At 39.4% G+C, this 24,298-nt stretch overlaps 1 protein-coding gene across 7 annotated transcripts; it reads right to left on the bottom strand.

Annotated features, from left to right (window-relative positions):
- Positions 1-55: 55 nt before the first annotated feature.
- DDX59 (DEAD-box helicase 59) lies at positions 56-24,163 on the bottom strand. 7 transcript variants are annotated; one of them, XM_039555722.1, is made up of 9 exons: positions 24,073-24,163; positions 17,212-17,307; positions 5,876-6,699; positions 4,559-4,726; positions 3,900-3,989; positions 3,247-3,498; positions 2,931-3,083; positions 2,337-2,465; positions 56-637 (listed from the first exon to the last, which is right to left on the bottom strand). In XM_039555722.1, the coding sequence occupies exons 3-9, from the start codon at positions 6,686-6,688 to the stop codon at positions 374-376; spliced, it is 1,869 nt and encodes a 622-aa protein (XP_039411656.1). In that variant the 5' UTR covers positions 6,689-6,699; positions 17,212-17,307; positions 24,073-24,163; the 3' UTR covers positions 56-373. The 7 variants fall into 7 exon arrangements, with proteins under 7 accessions (XP_039411656.1, XP_019147373.1, XP_010407564.1 ...); XM_019291828.2 differs by lacking the exon at positions 24,073-24,163 and adding an exon at positions 23,783-24,000; XM_010409262.3 differs by lacking the exon at positions 24,073-24,163 and having other exon boundaries at positions 17,212-17,841.
- Between the last annotated feature and the right edge of the window lie 135 nt (positions 24,164-24,298).

Raw genomic sequence — 24,298 nt, 5'->3', positions numbered from 1 at the left:
TGCATATATGTTCCTAAGAAACCCCAAGAAAGCATACTGAGGACTTGGAGAAATATTCCCAGTGGAAGATTTTATTTAAACTAACAGAATGAGATTTTCAGAGGTTTGGGGAGGCTAATCTGCCACTAATTTTTTTTTTTTGAAAGTAAGATCAAAGACTACTAGCTGTGAAAAAGGGTTACAGAGTACTTTTACTAGGTACTACTGTAATTTAAGCACACAATGGGCACTATTTCAAAATAAAGATGAGATAAAAATGAGACTCCCTAAAAAAGGTACAAATTTTTTCTAAAAATGCAATATACAAGGCAACATTTCATATTTCTTTTTAATCATTCTTTATTGTAATTACATAACTATAAATATGCCTTTATTACCTCTGAGAATTATTTTTGTTGTGTTTTTTAATAATGTCCATAATATTATCTCCTGTTACAAGGCTACTCTGTAATTGTTTAAGTCTCTGTTGTTCCCTTCTTTTCTGGTCATGCAGATATGGGGAATTAAGCAGCTGTGGGGGAAGAATGGTGCCTGTGGGTTTTACTCTCTTCACAACATCCCAAAAGAGCTTCTTGCTGTTGTTATTGATAAAAGTAATTGCAGTTCCACTGTGACCCAATCTCCCTGCTCTTCCAACCTGAAAAAGCATAAATTCATTTTAAGTTAGCATTATTAAATGGAAGTCCTTCAAATAGTCTTAGAAGTTTATGATTTTGTTATGAAACAGCAAGTAAACCTAAGCAACAGGGCCAAATCCCTATCTCACCTCTAAGCACAAAGCTACTTACAATAAACTTCCTGAATTCAGGATATGTAGATCTGAAGCTGTAGCTGAAATGCATCTATAATTGTGACTTGTTTATGGGACACAGCAGAAGTCCAATACTGATACCGAGATATGAGGTACAGACTATGGGCAAAGGCCTACAGTAGATCTGATCCAAAGAAAGGGTTTTTAAAAAATCTGTGTTATAGAGATGCCACATACATCAAGCACAGTATGCACCAGCATGTCTACAAAAATGCCCTTACTTTCAATGTCCTTTAAATTATTTACCAATATTATCTAAAATGCTTGAACAAATTAGAAAAGAATCTACAAAGACTCTCTATTTAGGAACAGCTAATATGTTCATATTGGTATAGTTTTGATGCTAGGAAAAAACATTTTTATTTACTTAATACATGCTTGAAACTTTAGCAGAAAGATAATTAAAAATAAGAGGGAAGTACTGCAGTTGTTAATAACACAGAATACTTGAGGAGTTCATTACAGTGGATAACTTCCAGAGGTCCTTCTTATCTGTTTGGAACAAAGTTTACTTCAAAGTCAGATCAGTTCCCTCAAGGCCTTATTTCAAGTGTCTCTAAGCACAAAGGTACCATCACCCCTCTGGCCTCTTCCACTGCCTGACTCCCCTCACTGCGAAAATTTTTTCCTCCTCCTATGAGGCCATTAATTTCCCTTGTAGCAAGTTATGACTGTTGGCTCCTGTCCTTTCCCCGGGCATCTTCAAGGAGAGTCTGGCTCTGTCTCCTCTGTAACCACCCAAATGGAAGACAGCAATTAAGTCTCTAGTGCAGCCCAAACAAGCCCAGTTCCCTCAGCCCGTCCTCAAGCGTCACATGCACCAGCCCCCTGACTTCACCTGGACTCCCGCCAGTTTGTTGGCTTTTCCCATAGCTGATATTCTCAGAACTGCACACAGTAGCACTGTGTCTTCCTAATGCCACAAAGAGGGCAAGAATGAGTTCTCTTGACGTGCCAGCTAAACTAGGGCTGGGGACTGTGCATATAAATGCACTCACACGTTCAATGCACAGATCATCTTTTCTAAAGCAGGAAATCCACAGAAAAAAAATATCAGAGGAGATGCTTGACTAGAAAGAGGGGGAGAAATCAAGTTAGTGACTGCTTTCCTGACTATTAATGTATATCCCGCACTGTCCATGAGCTGCAGCTGCAAGAGGAGTATTTGACCTTTCTTCACACAATAAAAAAAATTGTAAACTTTGTTTTCTATAGACACAAAATGATACAAGAGTGTACAAAACAGAAAGAACAATACTGCAAAAGTAAGTTATTTAAAGATGCTCTTCTATGTTTTAGTAACTTAATACAGGGTATAATAAGAACAGTATTCTAGATTTGAGTGATTTACATGGGAAACTTATGGAAGACATATCCAGCACCATTTTTTCCTTTCCTATAAAAACAATATTCTGAAGAGGAAAATGATATTTCTGTTTACATTTGAATTTAAATTTCCACAGGTGGATGTCATATTTCAACATACTTTTCAAATAAAGCATTAGCAATGTATTTATTAATTTACCTGATGTACGTATTCATCCATAGTTGAAGGCATATCAAAATTCACCACCAGTTTGACATTGACAAGGTCAAGCCCTCGTCCAAGGACTCCAGTACTTACTATAACTTCATACTTCTCTTGAAGTAATCCCTGGCAAGGGAGAAACAAACAAAAATTAATTCTTTTTTCCTTATTTGTATTTTGAACCTCTCTAAGCATAGGAGATAAATAAACCCAGTGGCATTATTCTACTGTAGAAGAGAGAATGGCTCCCTGTATTCTTGGTTTAGACAGGAATATAATCCACAGAGGTAACAAAGAGAGATCAAACCCGCAGTTTTAATTGCAAAAATCATCAATTACAGTTAAATGCTTATTTAAATTCCCATTTCAAATAATCTGTGAAACAGTCTCTGTATTTACCTACATTTAAAAATGGGATTATTATCTACAGTTTTGCTTAGTCCCATCTGTCTCTCATCTCCCCCAGCAATACCTCAGGTATTACTGCAGAAAAGCAGTCAATTATGACTTCAGTCACTCAAATGAAGCCACACTTAAAAAAAAGGCCATTTGAAATCTACCAAAACACCTTTATCTTTAGCAGGCACAAACCTGTAATATGTCTGTTCTTTCCACTTGAGACTTTTCAGAATGCATAGCTGTGCACTGCAATCCTGTAATCTTATGAACAGCATCACTCAACAGATCTGCTCCTAGTTTACAGTCCACAAACACCAACACTGGAGGCTTGAAGAGCTTCTTGTCCTGTAAAATTAAATAGCTTATTTAAAAAGGTATTACAACCATCGGCTGTTCACCATCAGCATGGATTCGATTTCTCCTGACCATGAGATGAGAACCTGACAGAGATGTGGAAAGACATGAATCATTTTATAAACTGCTCTTATGAGAAAAATATTAAACTTACATTTAGTATTTCAAACAGTTTTTTCTTTTTAGATGGTTCTTCTATCCACAAGATAATTTGCCGAACATTGGAACACGGCAGATTCTTTTCTCCAATTGTTATTCTTACAAAATTGTGCAGAAGCTGATTTGCTAAGTGCTCAATGCCCACTGGAATCGTGGCTGACACCAGTATGGTTTGATGATCATGAGAGATATCTTCCAAAATATCCAACACTTGCTGCTGGAAACCCATTTTTAACATGGTATCCACCTAAATGAAAAATATTACATTTGTACCACATTCCTTCCATGAACAGCAGGATCCTGAACTTTGAATTGACAGAAGAACCATAATGTGCGTGACTGGCATGTAACAATCCAAATGCAGGAGTATTTACAGTCAGAAAAAAAGCTAAGTGAGAAAATTAAAAACAAATGGTTCACACTGGTCTAACAGTATTATCCTGTCAGGTACCTAAATCTTTTACAGCAATAGAACATATGTTGTTTAAACACACCTCAAACTGTGTCAAAAAATAAAACTGTCTCTTAAGAAATACACTGTATTTTTATAACAAACACCCTGTATGTTTAATCAGATGGACTAGCCACTCACACTATTCTTCCAGCACCTCTGTATAGATAATAAAGCTTTGATAAATAAGAACTTACTTCATCCACCACAACAATTTTTATACTGTGCAGTTGAACAGAACTTTGCTTTAAAATCTCAAGAAGTCTTCCAGGTGTTGCTATTATCACCTAAAAAAAAAAAAAAAAAAAAAAAGGAGGAAAAAACCCACAGGAGTTAGAAACTCCATGAAAGAACAGAGGACCATCCTAGAAAAACTGTAAAATTCCAGCACATACATAATAACAGCAGTAATTAGTGAAATTACTTGCATTCAAGTAAGTCATAAAACTTTTAGAAAACTTATAAATTATGAAGACTTAAAAGGAAATGGACCTTTTAAAGCTCTAATGGAAGTGTCTAAGTTACACACAATAAAATCTGCATGAAAAACAAACTACTTTTTGCTGTCAATTACAACTCCTTGTCTAAAATACTGGCGTATTTCAGTCTTTGAAACCAGCAATATCACACATTAAATATTCTAAAAACAAACAAAAAAAAAGCTATTAGATGTTTAATCAGAAGTCAAAATGTTTTTTAAAAACTGTGTAACTGTAAAATTTTCAGGAGGTAAAAAATGTTTCAGTAGCACAGACTTAGGAGAAAGCCATCTTTGTGTGTTCATACATGTCACCAGTAACATCTTTCTTTTCTGTGAATATGACAATGTAGCTCTCCACACTCAGTCAGCACTCACCTTCACACTCTGCTTGAGCCGGTGCAGCTGTGGGGGCAGGGGCAAACCTCCCACCAGCAGAACTGTCCTCATGTTGGGTAACCCAGCCATCAGCTCCTTCGCCTGTCTCTCTATCTGAATTGCCAGCTCCCTTGTTGGTGCCAAAATAAGGGCAGATGGAGTTTCTGTCTAGAAAGGAGACAAAAAAATCGGATTAACATGGAATTGCTTTATTATTTAGACAAAAAGCTTTCAAATTTCCCAAAGTAATCTTTTACATTAAAAATGAGAACTATTTTTAACAGCAAAATAAAATTAATTCTTGATATATACTTTAACTTGTCCTTTACCGTGAAGATGAAGAATTGGAAAGACTGTGTACAGACATACTTTTCACTGAGGTTCCAATTTTGAGCCTGTTATTATAAACATATATCTGTCTTGCAGACTTTAATGATAATCAAACAGGGGAACTATTGGAGTGTAATACACTTACATACTTCTACATAATGCTTTCTTTCTTAAAACTAATGCTGGAGTACTTTGAAGAATAAAAGAGTTACTTAAATCATCTTTCAATTATTCATTTGAAAAGGTTTACACACATTTGTGTGTATATATACATGTAGCTATAAAGGTATCTAAACAGTGCAAAGCATCACTAGAATCAGGTCCAGAATTCTCTGATATATTTTTATGCATCTCTTTTTGAATAAAACAACTAAAGCAAAAAACAATTCTGAACCACACATAAGGTACAGAATACTATTTGCCATTGCTTCTAATCATACATTAATGTCTTTACAAAACAGAAGTTTTCTTAACTCTTTTTCCCACACTATCAAAGGGGAGACTGTGTAACTAGAGGATTTCAGAAATTTTATTACCCCAAATTCCTGTAGTTTTTTGACAGTCAACCAAACATATTCCAAGAGAAATTACTCTGTGAAATTACGCAAATGCCAGCAACTGTCTTCGAGCCATCTGATATATGAAGATACAGGAAGAACTTACAGAGGGACTGGAATTACTTTCACTTTCTATTTTAAGTCATTTAGGAAGTTTACCACAATATTTAATTAACTTTCTCAACAAGGAGGAACTGTGTAATAGATAATATTGATAAAATTGCTTTATCTGACCAAAGTGAAAAAACATTCAATTTCACTAAAAATAATCAGCACCTCCCCCCTCCAAGAACCAAATGCTTTATCAATCAAAAGTCAAATAAATCATTGAATGTTCATGAAAACCGCTGCAATCACAGTCTCCATTACACTGGGAATCCAAGAGACAAATTTGCAAACTGCTTTCCCTAACTACCCAAAGTTTCATTACCTCTTTCAAAACCTTCATAATAACAGGAAGCAGGAAAGCTGCTGTTTTTCCAGAGCCCGTGTCAGCACTAGCCAGAATATCCCTCCCTAACAGTCCAACAGGGATCATTTGCATTTGGATGGGAGTTGGGACTTCATAGCCAGAATTCTTTAAATTATTGTTTAAAGTTTCAGGAAAACCACAGTGTTCAAACTCTACAATAGGTCTTGGAACTTGCTGGCCCTGGACAGCAATACCCAGCTGGAGTTTAAGGTTCTCAACCTGCTCATCTTGCAAACCTAAAATAAAGGAATGATCTTTGTAGAAATAAGGTGTATTAAGCAGGTGAGCTTCTGCTTGCGAATCTGTGCATTGATCAGATCTTAGCTGCTTCTCCTTTGCTTGAGTTTGTAGAAGGTGTTTGGCTTTACATTCCAAGCTACAAACATCTTCATCTGTTTTATCGCAGATATACTCCCCGTAGCGGCCACACACAACACACACAGGCTCTCCAGGCTCTGCCCAGCGCTGGGATTTGCTGAAGGATTTTATGGGTTCTTCCAAAGAACCATCTTCGTCAGTATTTTGGTTGTCCTTTCCCAAAGGTGTATTAGCAACACCAAGGTCTGCAGCTGCAGGTTCTGTATGTTCTTGTACAGTTTCACTCAAATTGTATGTTGAAGCAGAAGTTTCTGTTCCAACTGACTTACAGTCCTGGAACTCAGTGGTCTCCTCTAGCAAAGATCCTCCAGAAGACAGTTTATGTTTCTTAGCTGTACAACTTCTGTCCTCATCAGGAGTCCTCTTGACTTTAACGGATCGTGGTAGAAACATGCTTCAGTTCACTAGAAAGAAAATGGTTACAGTTGTTAGAAACGACTACTATTGAAAAAGGGACATTTTACTGTTACCACAAACAAAAAAAGAAAATCTAGCAAATATTGGCAAACACAGAAACCTACTCTCAATCCCTGAAAAGATCCAGAAACTGCCTTGTTTCAAAATTATCTTGACCTTAACAATGTTGATGCCAAGAAGTATTTTAAAACAACAGTGGAAGCATAGAATATAGAGATCTATCTACAGTTAATTGTCAGTACTAGGCCTTTGCAACTGAGTAAAAACTTTGCTTTTTACTGTGTGGAAATTTATCCATTTTGAGAGTCAGTTATATTTAAATCCCTGGAGTTCCTACTTCTAAGATGAAACCACAGATGCAAGCATTCTTCTAAGCTATGGGAAAAAAAGCCCAACCAACCTAAACCAAATAAAACAATCAGTTTTGTAAAGAATGTAAAATTCAATACAGGACCCGTGTAAGATCACTCTTTTTCTTGTTCTTTTTAAAGTCCACTTATAATTACAAAGCTGCAAACTTTTGAGATCTGCTTAGAGTCCAGCTCTTCTTGTTCAAGCTGTCCAAAAACAAGCAAAGACTCACATTATCAATTTGCCAAATATATACCGTAATACGAGAGACAAATTAAGTGTTCAAAAATACCATAACTCTTATATTCTGAAATATATATATTCTGAAAATACCGTAACTTTTATATTCTGAAACTTCGAAAGCATCAGATACGATCACCAATCGTTTGCTATCATACAATTAGTATAAAAAGTACACCAAATACGGCAATTTTATTCTGAATAAATTGCACTGTGTCTACCAGTCCCTACGAACTTCTTCTTGCACTAGTTTTTAAAAAATACACCAAGCTATGTCTGTGTGTACAGACAGCTGTGTTTGTGTAACTGGGGGCAATCCCGAGGTCGCGGCAGCAGCGCCGGCCCGCAGAGCTCCGCGGGCTGACCGCGGGTGCCGGGGGCCGCTGCTCCTCCGCGCTCCCGGCCCAGAAGCCAAATCTCACCATTTCATTTTTCGCGCCTCATGAGAATCTCCCAGAACAAACCTCTCGGCAAGCTCAGCAACCTCTCGGGCGGGGGAACGCTCACGCAGAGTGCCGGGCTGACGGACGCGCTGCTCGGGAGGGACCCGCGGGGACCCCGGGCAGCACGGCAGCTTCTCCCAGCCCTGCTCTCTGGCAAGAGCCCCCCACCCCACGGGAGAACAAGGCGGCGCGGGATCCTTTCTGCCAGACAACCGCGCCCACCGCCCAGCCCGCCCAGCCGCCGCAGGCGGAGTCCGGCCCCGGCCCCCCCGGCTCACGAACCGCTGCCGCCGGGCCGCGCACCGCCTCCCGCACAAAATGGCGGCGGCCGCTCCCGCCCACAGCCCCCGGCGGGCCGGGCAGCGGCGCGGGCGGGCCCCGCGGCCGGGCGGCCGGGCCTGCGCGCTTCACCGGCAACAGGGGCGGGCCGCAGCTCCCGGAGCTGCTGCTGCTGCCGGGGTCGGCCTGCGCTCGGGGCCTGCAGTCGCGTTTGTTACCCACAAAAATCGCATTCGTTGCCCCGTGTGCAACAAGCCAGTAATTACACACTCGAGAGAGATACTGATTATCTCAGAGTTGCAGAAGCCTGGGTTCGTGGTGGTATTCCACAAATCAAGCGCGCCAACTATCAAAGCTTTTTACTATTTATACATTTTAGCCGACAAAGAAATTAGTGTTCCTTGGCTACAAGTTACATCGTTCTCTTATTTATTAGAATTCTATCTTCTATTGTTAATGATTCCCTCCTCATGCTAATTAGTCTGCATGCTCAGTCTTTCTTTTTTGGTTTGGTGGGCCATGAGCCGGCGGCCGTGATCTCCCCCTGCCACAATTACCTTTTACCCAGTTGGAGCTGACTCAGCACAGTTGCTGAGTTGTCTTTATTAGTTTCTTCCTTATCTTGGGAATTCTGGTGAATGGCCTTGTGGGCTGTAAATCCTGCATTCTTGTTGTCCAGTATCAGTGGACATCCTTCTTCCCAGGTTTTGCCAACCTCCCCATAGGTCTGAGATCAGTGGAGCATGTCAAGCCCTAAATCTTGACAAGGCAATTCTACCAACAAGTAATTTGTTTTTCTAACACCTGGACATCACTTAGAGCTTACTTGTTAGCTGCTCTTTTTTTCACAGATTAAATTTCCCTTCTTGTTAATTATTAGGCTTGAAAGTATGTAAAGATCAAACAGAGAACAACCTTTCTTACAAAAATTGCACATATTCCACATTTAGCAACACAGTGCTGCGCAGCCCTCTGGCGCAAGACCTGTATAGGTGGCATCACTGTGTCTGTACAGATCCTGGGTTTGAGTACAGACAGGAGGACCAGAGTATTCCCAAAGTTAAAGTTTACCCTATGACCATAAATGATTTGGTACATGACAGAGATATCCTGCAGGAGCTCTCTGGGTTGATATACTCCCAGCCACTCTAGATGCCCTAAACCTTACCTCCCTGCTCTCTTCCAACATTAATCCCATTAAGCTGAAAGCATCCACACTGATGGGGAATTCCATTTCTGCTTCATTACTTCTGTTGGTGACTACCACCATCATCATTTCCTGCTGAAGAGAAAATCCATAGATCCTAACAGCCCCTTTGGAAGCACAACTTAATGGCAGTCCAGAGGACCAGTCAGAGGAGCCAATGAGAGGAGGGTGAAAACACAGACACGAAGCTGGGGGCTTTCAAGCAGCTGTCTACAGCATTCTACAACATTCAAGTCCAGTCACACATGAAATATGGTTTATCTTAAAGTACCCCGGATTTTTCTGTAGTAGTTTGCTTCAAAGGTAGCGGTACAAAGTGCAAATAAGGGGGTTTGGTCTCTTTGGCATTTTTAATTAACTGCCAAAATTGAAAATATAATTGAACATTTGGAAAGTGGGCATCACTAGACTGAAAAACTGTCAGGCACCTTCCACCCACACTCCATACATTCCAGTGAAAATCTCCACCTTTCTCTGATTCAGCCTCTGTCATTCCCCTTTGTTTGCACTAACTTTCTTTCCTTCATTTTCCCTCCCTAACAGAAGTGTATTTCCTTCTCTTACTTCCATTTTTACAAGGTCATTTCCTGGAATTCAAAACATCATTTGCTAAACAAAGCAACAGTATTGCATTTCAACAATATGTAATATGATACGAGATGTTTCATACCCTATAGAGCCCATGAACAAAAATGCAAACAATCCTATATGTATCAGCTCTTTCTATTTTTTCAGTGTGTAACAGTAGCCAGAAAAAACAAAGTTACTTTGTAGGAAATTGTCTTCTTGAGTGAGAAAGACTGCAGTAGAGATTGAAAAAAAGTTTTAGAAAAGGACTCCATGGATATTTAGAGGCATGAAAGGGCTTCCATGCAAGAAACAACTACGTAGACTCAACAGTCTGACAAAGAGATGACTAATGAACACGTACCAATAGAGCTACTGTACCTTGAGTGGCTCATAAAGGCTGGACAGCTACTGATAGTTCATTATTTCTTCCAACAAAAATCGTAACATGCTTTATAAAGTGTTCACCACAGAAAAGGAGTGCAAGCTTCCTCAGAATGGAGTAGGTTATTCTTTATTTACGTGGAAAAGTTAATCAGTATAGATTTAACAAAACCTCTTCTGAAACAGATACTGTACTTTGTGAGCTCACTGAATAAATTGGTTTTTTTCCTGGGAAAAAGCATAAACATTCTAGTTCAGTCCCTTGCCTAAGCATTCTTTCAGAATGATGAAATATGTAAGAGTAAGAGGTGCCTTGGTGAATTTTATTTCCATCCTCTCAGCTCTTGGTGCTGCTAATCAGATCTGAGGTGGATGGCATTTTAATACGATTTTCCAATTTTTGTACCTTTAGAGTACACGAAATGTCCCAGAAAATAAGCTCTCAGATATGCAACTAAGGGGCTTGTCTTGGTATTTTTCCTCCTAAAAACTAGTTAGTTCAAGAACTGGCAGAATAAAGGTGGATTTAAGTCCTGTTAAAAAATCATGAGCAATTATAGACAGTAATTTTTGCTCATTCTGGACAATTTATCTGGGGTTGTCATAAAGGAAAACATTAAGGTCTCCAGGGCAGCAAGGTAGCATTTTTATTTTGTATGATCACATTGTTATTTAATTGAGTAGGTAAAACACCAGCACTTCACAATATTCTCATCTTGCCTATGTTGCATGTGTACAATAGATGTTCAGGAAGCTACAACGTTTTGTTGTTAGAAACCTCTGTACAAATATAGTCCTCATATAATTAAAATGTCTCTTCAGAGTAACTTCTGAAGTAAATATTAGGAGCTACAGAAATGTAACAACGCACACATGACCCCACGTGTACAAAAGACCAATACATACTGACAGATTTACGACATAAACATACAGCAAGAGATTATTTCAACTTCGAACTTCGTGCAAATTTCTGTTAAAATAACAAAGACAGTAACTATTGATTAAAAGTCAAAGAAAAAATGAAAACAATAACTCAAGCACAAATTATTAATAGTGAGTATCCCACTTTTTGGTCTATTTTAAATTATATCAGGAAGATTTTTTCATATTCACTCAGGTTTATATAACAAATATACAGAAAGGATTCCTGTCCTCAGTTTAAAAGCAGCCATTTGCCCTATAACATATCACACACTTCATTTAGAACCACGAATCAACCTTTCCCATCACTTGCAAATAATAAATAATTCAGTGAAACAAGATTGGATTAAAGCAGGAGACTGAAATCCCTCTCCTCCCAGGCACAGTAAATCCGTAAGAAACAGGCATTCCACATACTAATTCAGAGACAGCATCACAAGGATTGCAAAGAGCTGTCTGCCTGTACCATCCACCTCGGCTCTCCACAGCGATACCGCCCAGAGCGACCCCGTTAATTCCAACCTGAACCAAATAGTCCCAGAACCAAAGCTCTGTGTACCTCTCCACACCTCTGGCATGCAAGGTCTTCTCAAGTTCCACACAGGGATTTGAGGAACAGATAAAACCATCCCAAAGAGTAAGTGTCCAAAACATTTTAATACAGAGCATTTTAGGTTTCCTTTGTTAGCCAAAATATCTTCACTCAATGTCTGAATTTTCTACTTCGAGTGAGCTCCTAGTGTATGCAAATCTGCTGAGAATGGACTCAAACTGGAATCCAACCAGCACCTCGTGCATCACTCCCTCAAGTGGCAAGTGCCAGAACTGACAGATCTGACAATTAAAATGCGTCTAAAATCACATTTAAAGGAATAGCTTTGGGTTTTCTTTAAGCTATTAATTATTTTAAATATCTCAATATGTATCCTGTGTTACATTATTATAAACTAGGGAATTCCAGAGCCTTGATGTTGTTGTTCTATAACATTATAATGGATGAAGAACATTAAGTTTATGAAGATAACAATTAAAGAATAAAAAAATATTCTCTGGGTTTATTTTTTTTCAAGTGTTCCACACTTAAGTACATATAAATGGAGTTAAGACAACATCCACTGCTTGGGTGAAAAGGAGGGAGATTGTCTTTCCATTCAGGAGGCGTGGAAGCCAAAGTATGTTTACTTGGGGATTGGTGCCTGTGTCTGCTCCACCTGATGTCATAAAACCAAATATTTTTCTGTTTCTTTAATGTTTGGGGATTTTGAAGCTGCTCAGCAGATTTTTAGGTAGGTACTCAACTGCAGCTCTAACCCAAAGCATATTTAATGAATAGTTCTTTGATTGGAGGAACCAGTGAGTCAATTACTCCACTGGTTTCTGAATTACAGCTTTAAAGGAACCACACAGGAAAAATCCAGATAATCTAAAAACAAATAATGGTGGCTAACCATTAACTAGACAATTCATATTCATGCAAAATGTCCTAATTTTGTACAGGTATTGCATACAGTATACTTATTCTGAGGCCTAGTTTTTCTAATTTTGTTTAATCTAAACAGGCAGATCCTAAGGTTTTTGAAAGTAAATCTTCAGTAAAAAAAAGACTTGAACTAATATTTTCAGGCTTCCGGAGCACCCTGTTTGTTTGAAGAGCCACATGTTTGAAGTCCCTGCAGAAATCTGTGGTAAAATTGGAATTTAAAAAACAATCTAATTAAATCTGAATTATCTGAATATTACTGAGGAGGTATAAAATTTAAAAAAAAAAAAAAAGAAAAAGAACCACAAACAACAGCAATCCTGCCCTGAAGCTTCAGCATTAAATGCCACTAGTCCATAGGGAAATAACTCTATAGGGCAATTCATGAAAAAATTATGAACATAATTAATGTATTTGATTATATGCTCAAATAGTGCATATAATATTTACTTTGATAACTGATGGATTCCCTAATTCAGTATCACCATACTGTTAGCACAGCTATAAAAACTACAGTGAATACAATTACCAACCTTTGTGTACAAGATAGTCTCGCTTTTTGCAATTAAAAGGAATGATTCTAGGGTATGAGAATCATTTAAACTAATTTAAACTTAGAAACCTCTGTTAGGTGTATGAGACTAGAGAACAAGGATTTGATCAAAACATTGTGAAGACCATTGTCAAATTCCAGGGACTTCAGTAGGCAGCAAACTATAACCCAGATCGTTAGAGAATTCAGGTGGAAATTAACAAGATTAAATAAATCTTGAAATATAACATAATTAGAATTAAGAATTAAAAATTCTCTCCTTTCATGTTAATCTCTTTTTCTTTCTGAGAGGATATATTTGTGTTCCAATTAGTAAGTTTGTTTGGAGGCAAAAGAGATTGGCATCTATTGTAACAGTAAGATAACATTCACACAACAGGCACTTACTAAAAGTAAACCCTTTTTTCCCCCTCCTTCGGGGTCTCAGACAAAAGGATGGGAGAGAAAAAGAGAAATTCCATAAGAGACAACAGGAATCATCAAGTTCCAGCTTGCCAGATGACCTGTGTCCAATGTGCATTGCCACCTGCACATAAATAAACTCTCTTTCCAATCATATAACTTAAGAGATCAAGACCTTTCTAATTAATCAGCAAGTATAACAAACATGGCGGGTACATTGCATTCGTAGGGAGTGAAAGAAGCATAGAGTTAGAATCCAATAGTGTGACAAACTGAAGAAAAAAATTGTGTCTTAAACCTTTTGAGTAAATGGCTAATAAAATTTTCCTTCAACTACTAAAGCTCCTACCAGCATTGCTAGTTTTGGCAACAGAAACCGCTGCAAGAACGGCCCAGAAAACAAGGAGAGCTGCTAGAAACCAGACTATTTATCAGTTCTCTTGTTAAAAGCTATGCCAGTATTAATCACTGGGTTTAGACTTCATGCTTCCCTACATTACATTTAGTCCTCCTTCTGTCTCTGCATGAAGAATTAAATGGCCCTAGTTGAATCCCTCACCAAAAAAATCACTAAAGTTCACGGAAAGGCTGTAACTGCACTTGCAAAAAGTCAACTCGCTGCTGCAACAGTAGCAAGAAAGCTGTAAGTTCAGTAGCAAGAAAGGCTATAACTACACTTCCAAAAAGTCAACTTGTTGCTGCTGCTGCTGCAATTCAGGGTGCTCCTGCTCCAGTGTGACTGCCAGCTGTAACCATTGCCTTAGGAAGCCATTGGCAGCCTTTCTCCAGCAGAGGATCCCTCCAGCTCCTGGACTTTCTACCAGCAGCGGCCTTGGTGGCTGTGCAGCTCCAGAATCCAGATCTCAAAAGTTTCCTTGGTGTCAGCCTTTACCACTCCTCCAAGTGACTGTTTCTGTTGAGCTCTAGCCTCCAGATTTTTGAAGCTCTCAAACATCACTCTTTGTGTGCAGAGTATTACATGCAGTCTTAACAGTGTAATTAAAAAATACATCTTCTGGCTATTTTTTTTTCTAACAACTGCAGGTCTCAGATACTAATTTTACAGACTTGTGGCATACCTTACACTAATTTCACTAGCACAGAACTTTGTCAGGTGCTAAAAAAGGCAATGCACATGACTGCTAAGCAAAATAGAGGATACAAGAGCTGTGGCTTAGTTTACCAAGAAAAGTTACAACTGTGGTTAAAAGCTTTTCCAAAAGGATTGTAATGCAATAGAAATATATGGTCACCAAGAAGGCCATTTATCCATGACATTTTTAAACAGAAAAGTTAAATACCAGATGGCTTTAGTTTCAAAAGGCAAACCACTTTTTTTAGTTGCACACTCAAGGATCACAGACCACTAAAGTGAGACCAACAGGTTTGTCCTTCTGAAACTGTTACTTTCCTAAACTTTGTTGTGAGAACATGCAGACAATGCATTAGCTCTTGATAAAGCACAATGGCTATTAAAAAACAAAAGCAAACCTGAAAAATGCAACATACTTCTCACTATCATCCTTGAATGACTGCTCCCTATGCTTTTTATTGGGAAGATTCAAAGATGCCAGTAACCTTACAGCTGGTGACTGTAATAACAGAGGGTAACAAGACAGAAATAATGAATGCCTCCTTGTTAAGCAGTGTTGTTTGTGCTGTTCCAAGAGAGATTTGCCAAGAACTTTTCATGCAAACCTTATTTTTCTGGGATCAAACTTGGCGGCAAAAAATTCCAGCATGATACCCAGTTCAAAAGAATTCAGATTACAAGTTTTTAAATATATTTTTGAGTTTTGGAATAAATTAAATTTACACTAAATGAGGTAAACACTTTAGCACTTCATGTGTTTTTTAGTCGCTTTATTGAAAGAAAATTTGTGGTTATCAAGTTTGCACTCCAGATCATTATATGTTTTCTAACTCTTGGGTATTAAATAAGTCTGAAGTACTGCAGTGTGAAAGGAGACTTTGTGCTGTATGGTCAAGATTCCACTGACGTGTATTTTCTTTTTAAGGAAGACTGTATGAAATACATATGAAACACTCCTTATTCTATCTGCCAAGCAATTCAGTGGAATAAATCTGTGCTAAATCTTAATACAACTCAGCTGACCTGGGTATAATGCCAGGTTGTGAAAAAAACTGGCTGTTAACACATCATTCTCACAAAATAGAAGCCCAGGATTTCCATGTGAAATTATGTCAGGCTGGTTTTGTTCTGTATTGTTTTTGAACAAATGATTCAAAGCTTTGAGGCACACAGAAGTCCCATTTCAGTGTTCCCATTTCTTTTTTGGCCCTTGACCCATTATAACCAGGTCATTTTGTAGAGTTCCTGGCCAAAGCAATATTCTTTCCTGTGGCAACTAGCAAGATATATAGAAATTAGATTTCAGGCACAAACCAGATTTCAGCTCAAGCTAAGGAAGCTCTCTATCAGGTAATAGCCAGTTGCCAAGAAGCAAGAAGGCTACGATGGTTGCCCAAGTGGTGGAAAAGTGGTGGGTTAGGCTTACACCTATGAGGAATAAACATCCCAGCAGTTCAAAACTAAAGGAGATAATCAAAGTATATAAATATCATCAATATCAATAAATTACAAACTTTTCTTAATATATATAGTGAGGTAATTTCAAAGGAAACACTAGAAGGAAAAGGGTCAGAAAAAAACATGCGACACAGTATCTTAAAAAAGTTTCTGCTAATTTTCCTTACTAACTTGGGTTTTCTCCCCTAGATCACATTATCCCCCAAATATCTCTACCTACCTTACAGTTCAAGACAAATCAAAACTAAGTAACTCTATGAAACCACAGTTCCTCTGAGATTATTTGCAATTCAGCTAACATGCTGGGTGTATGAAGACTTTACCATTCTTGAAGAGTTTGCATGAACTGGGACTTGGAGCAAAAAGGCAAGGTTGCCAAAAGGCTTCTGTCTTACTGACACTGTCTGCTCTGCAAGGAGCCATAAAGGGAGTCAGTGGTTACAAGAGGGTGTTGGCCCTGGGAAGCATGACATGTCATCCTTTAAAGATTAAAGAGCCAGCAGAAGCACAGACACAGCATCTCCATTCAAATGGTTCTTAATCTTCTGTTGATAGACAGGAAACCTGTTCTCTAGCAGCAGTGAGGATATTTCTGTGGGACTGGGCTCTCTTAAATAACAAAATCAGAGCAATGCAGTAATCCAAGCCTTTTTTTGTTACCCTTTGCCTAGTCTTAAAATATCTAAAACTTGTATTGTTCTAACTCTGAACAAAAATGGTTCATCAGTTTGTTCAGCATTTCCACCATGGTATTCTTGTCTTTGACTAGAAGTCCTATGACATGTTACAACATAAATAGCATGTGGTTTGGGGTTTTTTTTTTGTTTCTACTGAACTATTCCACCTCCAGTTCATCTCTTTACCCAAAAAAGTTGAACAGTATTCCTAATTATACCAGTACAATACCACTTAAGACCTTGGTGGTAAAAGAGAATAAAGCAAGGCTGTGTGCCCTCTACCTTGAACACACTTTCTTACTGAGACTGTTTTTGCTTCCCCAGCACTTTTGGTGACTGTGTCTTACTTCTTTTCCCTTTTCTGAAAGTGCAGACTAGCAGCTGCAACAGAGATTTTCAAGTACCCCATTTCAACAGTTACCCAATGCATAGCAAAATACTCACTCATCTGAACAAGCTGGATCTGTGTCACACACTGGCATATTGCAGTGAAATCTGTTCTGTTCCCCTACATTCTCCAATCTGGCAATTGCTTCATTTCTGTTAAGAACAAATAAAAAAGGAGGAAAGAGTTTGACACAAACACAGAGACTTGCCAGATCAAAGAGAATAGGTATACACCCCAGCAAGTTTCTCTTTTTGTATAAAATCTCCAGGTGTTACTTTAGTTGTTTCATGAAATAATCCCCTTGATTCGACACAGTGCCTGCTAGCATCCTTGCCCCCAAGTGATTCTCCACTCCTTTAGTAAATTATCATCCATAAGAACTGAACTGTGGCTGTCAAAACAAACCCTGGACTGTGGGGGACTTTTCTGACTGTGCTGAAGTGCAAGTCCCAGGGGTACTTTGTCTGTCTCAGGCTGCTTCCGGGGCAGTGGCCATCACAACTGGGGCTCACACATGCCCTGAACAGCAAGGTCAGGGCCTCCTTCCTTCATCCATATTCAGCTACACGGGTGAATACAAAGAGAGAGCTCTGTTTCCAACACCCATGAAGATGATGGACAGTTCTATTCTTCGTGCCAACAAGGGGAACCATGACTGCTCCCTGCCCAGGTGAGATAGCAGAGATAACACTCCAGGCTTTAAGGGAGCCATGTATATAATAGACAAAGAATAGCACAGGAGGACAGAATAACCAGAGAGATGTATAAACTTTTGTACTTAATTTCTCTTTTGAAATTTTCTACAAGAAAGACACCACCCAGTTTTTTTTCTTCAAGTACAAATAAACTGCATAACACCTTTAATCCAGAAAACCTATTATATATACACTTATATTTAATCATGTCTGTAGCACCAGTGATTTAAAATAGGAACAACACATAGAATTAACCTAAACTTAAAAAAAAAGTTTGTTGGAGCCAAGATTTTATTGCTAAATATATATGCACACATATTTGGTTTAAGGCTAGTATTAAAATAATTGTTGTTCTTCCCATGTTTCTAATATATATTAAAATTGGGGGAGTATTTAAATCAAATTGTTCTGTACATGGCTTAAACTTCCCATTCATTTTTCTATCTTGAACACGTTTTCAAATGAATCATAAGGCAAACACCATGTAAAGCTACTCAGAAAATATTATAAACAAATTAAGCTACACCAGAAGAGAATTAAATGTAACAGAGTTCTATACACTCAGGTTGGCATGACCTTACTATGCACACATAAATGGCTACAATAAAAATCTTTGATATACACTTTCCACAGCTAATTTTTAAACACCAGCTATGTACACCTGCTCCCTAAAGTAATAAAAAAATTCCTCAATAACATGAAAATTCTCAGTAAGTTAAGGGAAATGGAAACTTCCTAAAATTATCAGTGAAAATTTGGATTATGATGTTTCAAAGACATAAAAAACAAAACTTCATTGGATAGTCTCCTGTGCTATTCCCTTGCTTTCCCTTCCTCATTCATCTTCATTACCACCCCTTTGAAAAAAAAAGAATTTCATTGCAATTAAATGATACCAGAAGTTTACTGTTCAAACATAGCATTCTCTGCTCTTCACTGCTGCTCTCATTCAGACACACGTGAGCTTCAGTGAAAACTGGAAGCAGGGCCAAAACATGGGAAACTGAAGTCTATTCATGCTCTTCTAATAAATGATATATATATGCTCAAAACAAACGAACTTTTATGAATGTTCAGATCTTTCTTCACATGTAGAAGCAGCACAAAAAAAGCTATTCACAGCACGAAAAAGTGCCCAATTTTGTATTCATTCTCATTCAGACTTAGTAAAAAAGCCTTACTAACTGATTTCAACTTCTTTTACCCAAATGTACAGTTTGAAAATGGGAGTCATGTCCATTTTCCTCTGAACTGGGAAGCAAATAAAGCATTATCTAACAACAATAATAACATGGTGATTTATTTTTGTACTAAGTATTTTTCTGAATGCAAGTTTCCCACCATACATCTATTTTACAGTGCAGCTAAGCCATTTAAAGGTTATATTCATTAAAAATCACCCCCAGAATTTTCCTTAGACAACACGTCAGGCACTACATGGTCATAAAATGTATAGTACAGATCTTTCACTTAATGAAAGAGGGTAGGATCTTTTCCATACGTTTTAAAGTTTATAGTAAAAAATAGAAGTTATAGCAGGGTATTTTTTTCTTCACAGACAACCTGGCAATGGTGGAATGTCAAGAAGAAGAAAAGCCCTGGAATTAGGGAGTACTGCACAGCATATGTGGGAAGACAGCTCATCTGAAACCCCCTAGAACAAGAACAATTCCACCAGATGGGAAGAACACAAAAGAAGCCAGTGTGGAAATCAGATTTTCAAAATTAGAAGCAAATTTAAAAATCTCAGAAAACAAGACACCAAAGTAGCCAGAGAAAAAGACACAACAAACCAACCAGTCCTGAGCTTTGACAGAGGTGAGAGGTTTTGCCACAGATTTGTTGCCTGGCTGGTGACCCAGTGGAACTGGGTGGGGAAGACATAGATTTTTTTTTCCCCCTTTGCAGAACAACATTAGGTCAAAGCCAGGTTGAGGAAATGAAACCAGTAGTGTCCAAGTATTAAGAGAAATGACTGTTAGGTACCACACTTGATTCTCATTGAATAGCTTTTTGGTTGTGCAGATTTCAGTAGCAGTAATGAGCTAAAGTAGCTATTACTGCAATTTTTCTTCTTTTAGTTTTAACTGTATCAAAAATCACAGATGACTCAAGTAAAATGTCATACAAACCTTTGCTTTCCCTTTGGCTCATGACTACTAAAATATATAAAGTTGGTAAACTGTTTTCACCCCTCAGTACTTTCTGATTACAAACTAATAGAAGAATGTGAAAGACAGTAATTATGTAACTGTTCTTGTACTTTTGTATCATCCTAAAACAGGAAGAACACATTCCTTTCCAAAATCATGCTCTGGGAAAACTCCTAGTTTGCAGAAACTACATATATGCATGTTAGTAATAATGCCAAAGAACTTTAATAATTCAGACAATCATTCACTCGATTATCACAGAATAGCCTGGATTGGATGGGGTCTTAAAGATCACCTAGTTTTAAGAAAAGTGTTTTTAAGAGCTGCCAGCTCTGGTCAGTTTCTTTGTCCCTATGGGCAGTTTCCCAGGGAATCTCATTCACCAACTCCTTAAACAACTGGAAGTTTGTTCTTTCCAAGTTCAGGGTCCTGACTTAGCTCCTTGCCAGGCACACAATCCTCACAAACTCCACCAGGGAGTGGTCACTATAGCCCAAGCTGCCACCAATCTTCACCTCTCTAATAAGCTCATCTGCATTGGTAAGCACCAGCTCCCATAATCCTTCTCTTCTGGTTGGTTCATCTAATGCCTGGACCAGGAAAATGTCTCTACACACTCCAGGAGTCTCCTAGATTGCTTATAGCCAGCTGGATTGCTATTTAAAAATATAATATCTTAGCTCTTACAGTTTTACCATTACCTATAAAGAAATATATTTAATAAAATATCATCGTTTAAGAGGCTGGAATATCAATAATTCCATTTCATAAGTCATCCTTAGGCTGTAATAACCTCACACAGTGATTTATAGATTACCTGTTCAACCTCACATACGTAATACAAAACCTGCTGAAGTCAACAAGCACGTTCCTTAGGGATCCCACTGGGACATGACTGGTTCTTGGTTTGTACTTTGACAGTCTGACAGCACCACATCAAGTCATGCAAGCAGCCTCGCTGCCAGAGGTTACAGGCCACAGGGTGCACCCCTCCCCTCAGCCAAACCATTTCTATCATGACTGATATCCTCTAAACTCAGGAAAACAGATGGAATCATCTTAATTAGGCAAATTTGATAACAGCGATTAAAGATAATATTCCCACAGTGTTATTCCAAGTCTGTTTCCAACCTCAAAACTGAAGCATTACTCAGCAGAATAGTTGCTGTGAACTGCTGTGTTTGTGGATTTGCCCTCATACAACCAAAGTAGGAATGTTTTTACTACCCTCCATAGGAAGCCTGATAAGATGGCTGTTCACTAGCACCCAGTCTGGCTACAGACAGTGCACTGCAAAAACAGTCATGGTATTGCTAATTTAAAACATTTTAATTTGCCTTTATCATCAAGTGTTGTGAAGGAAGAAACTATGCATGAAATGTTATTCTAGACTGACCACTGTGTAATGTAGTGCTAGCCTGAAATCAGTCTACAGGCTCCTACTCTGCACATAGCCTCTTCAGAAGCTAAGTGAATCTTAAAACAAGTGGAAAAAGGTGTATGAAATTTTTAGTCAGGACTCTTTCCACTATCTCCCAAGGTTAGAACTATTAGCAACAACTGCCATCCATACCATTATTCACAGCTTAATGGTCAAACTGGTTCCTGTTGCCTGATGCTGACTACAGGCATGGTACACCCACTGTGAAAATGGCCAGACACATGACAGTGAACAGCCAGGCTTATGACGTAATCACAGGATAAAACTAGTCAAATGGGATTCTAATTTGGGCTAGAAGGAGGGGAAAGGAAGGGAGAATGAAGGTAAAAAAATAAAAATCTGTGAGATGCTTGTTTTAATACTTTGTCTTTCCACTTGGAATTAACACTAAAGTATAAAATACTCTGCAGCAGAAAGACTGTGTACAGGAAAGATTATCACTATTTAAAATATTTTAAGATGTATAAACAGGAGCAGAGCAGAAAGGGATGACTCCTCATTCAGTTTTCCTGTTTATTTGCACTGAGCAATTAGAGCAGATTTCAATAGTTTTCCATGTTGGCTGTTGGTATCTTCGACAATGCAATAAACAAGATGACATTTTGGCATGTTTGCAAAAGTAGAAGAACTGGCACAAGAACTCCAGCAACCGGTGGTGATGTCTTCTTTTGCACTTACTTATATTAGATTTTATATTCATGCATTCACTTTAAAGAGCACTAAGCAAATGAAACCCCACTTTGACTGCAGTTACCACAAGACAGCTTTCTTTGATTTTGTTTGGTTTGTTGATAGGTTTCATTGGCACAAATGCTGCACCCACAAAAAATACCATCATAGGTAAATAATGGCCTTACAGTTTTTCTAAACATGTTTTCCTATAGGCTGATAAAATTTTGACGTATTTTCTCAGTCATACAAGAAACAAATTAATTGGGATCTGGAACACAGTTCTTTTTTTCTTCTTAGCTCTAATCATTTGAGGTTTTAAAGCTTATGAATTTCAGGTGTTTGTTGTTAAATACGCAGGAAGAATTAAAATAATTTTCTATTGGCAATATAAAAAAATAGTTAAAATAATGTAAAGTGTCTAATATAACTTATTTCCAATGTATTAAAAAATCAGGAAGATGTGCAAATATTAATTGTTGAAAATGAAGCATATAGTCTTTCTTAATAGAGAACATCTTCCCAAGTGCACCTGTATGTTAATTTTGTATTATTATTACTATTTCTGCTGCAGAGGATCAGGGAATTTCAGTCATCAGCCTGCTAAAGCAAGGATTTCTCAACTTTCCTCCTCCCCTCTGCTCTGCTGAGTACTGCCCGCAGCAGCTCCTAGTTTTGTAGGTAGGTATGCACTACTTATGAGTGGTATGCATGACAGTTTGGGAATCCCATCCCAGAGAGTGTATGGCGAATACTCAGCAACGACTTCTTCAAATGTTGACCTCCACAACAATAAATATAGATACATGTCACTAAAACTGTAAAGTACTCTTGCCTAATAATCATGATGTTTGTCTCACTGTGCATGTGAAGTGCTAGAAGCACACAGACCCACACAGCAATAGAAAAATCTCCACGCAGATCAAATCACAATCCACTTGAAACACAAAGAAATAAGAGTCTGGCCAGAAAATTACGTGAAATTTTACAGTGTCATGCTAAGACTCTGTCTAATTATTCTTTAGCGGAAGAAGGGCAGACTTAGACATTACCCCAAACTATATATATATATTTTATATACATATATGTATATATACATACAATAACAATATATCTACAATAACCTACAATAACTATTTGCTGCCAAAACGTGGAGATTTCCCCCCGCTGGCGCTGCGGGTCACCCGATGACACAGTGCCCGTGCCGAGGGAGCAGAGCCTCCCGCCAGCCTCCCCTCACCAACACGGCCGCACCCTCAGACCCGCACTTCGAAGCCGACCCATCCAGTTCAGATTGAGTCACAAAGCACGCAGTTACTGCTTCCTACAGTGACTAATGCTTCCCTCCACGCAGCCCACTGTTAAAGTGATTCTGTACGCTCCCGAAAACAGCCCAGGTACTCGTGAGCAAGACAGGAGATGGTCTTTAGGGCAAATCGCTACTCCTGCTGCTATTACAGTGATTACGTGACCAGGCCCTGAACCATTTTAAGGCTTTGTTATTTTTCTACCCGAGTATTCTCAAAGTTATATATAGACGTGATTTAAAATAGGAGGGACAAATGCACAGGGGCGGGATGCTCAGCCCGTCTCCTTGGCAGCGCTCCGTGCTCCGACCACCGCGACCCCGGCCCGCCGGGCTCCCCTGCAGCCAGGCAGTTCCCCTTACAGAGAAGACACGCGGGGCTGATCCCAACCTTCCCCGACGACACCACAGAGGGCCCGTCCGGCCACGCTGTGGAGAGAGGCGACGCCGGAGCGGGTGGACCCGCGGCCGAGGGACACCGCCCTTTCCCAGCCTTTCCCAGCACTGCCGGCGCCCCCTGACCGCGGGAAACACTCCCCCCCTCCCGCTGCCGCCGGGCTAAGGCTGGGCTGGGCTGAGCCGAACCGAGGCGAGGCGAGGCGAGCCGAGCCGGTCCACGCTCCTGAGGCCGCCCCGCCCGAGGCCGGACCCACCTCGAGCGACCCCGCCTGACGCGGCGCCCACAGCCCCCGTGGGGAGGGGGCGGCCCGGGCCCGCCCCGGCGCTGCCCCTCAGGCTCCCGCCCCGCCCGGGCGGGGAGGCGCTGGTGGCACATGCGCAGCCGCCTTCGCCCGTCCAGTGCGGCAGCCGCGGGTGGAGAACCGCAGCGGCATCGCCGAGCGGCGCGGGGAGTGGGGCGCCGGCCGGAGGGCGCCGGGG

The sequence above is a fragment of the Corvus cornix genome, chromosome 8, assembly GCF_000738735.6.
Source record: "Corvus cornix cornix isolate S_Up_H32 chromosome 8, ASM73873v5, whole genome shotgun sequence".
Taxonomy (NCBI): Eukaryota; Metazoa; Chordata; class Aves; order Passeriformes; family Corvidae; genus Corvus; species Corvus cornix.
Note: the sequence above shows the minus strand (reverse complement) of the source record. Positions and strands in the feature narration are given on the sequence as shown.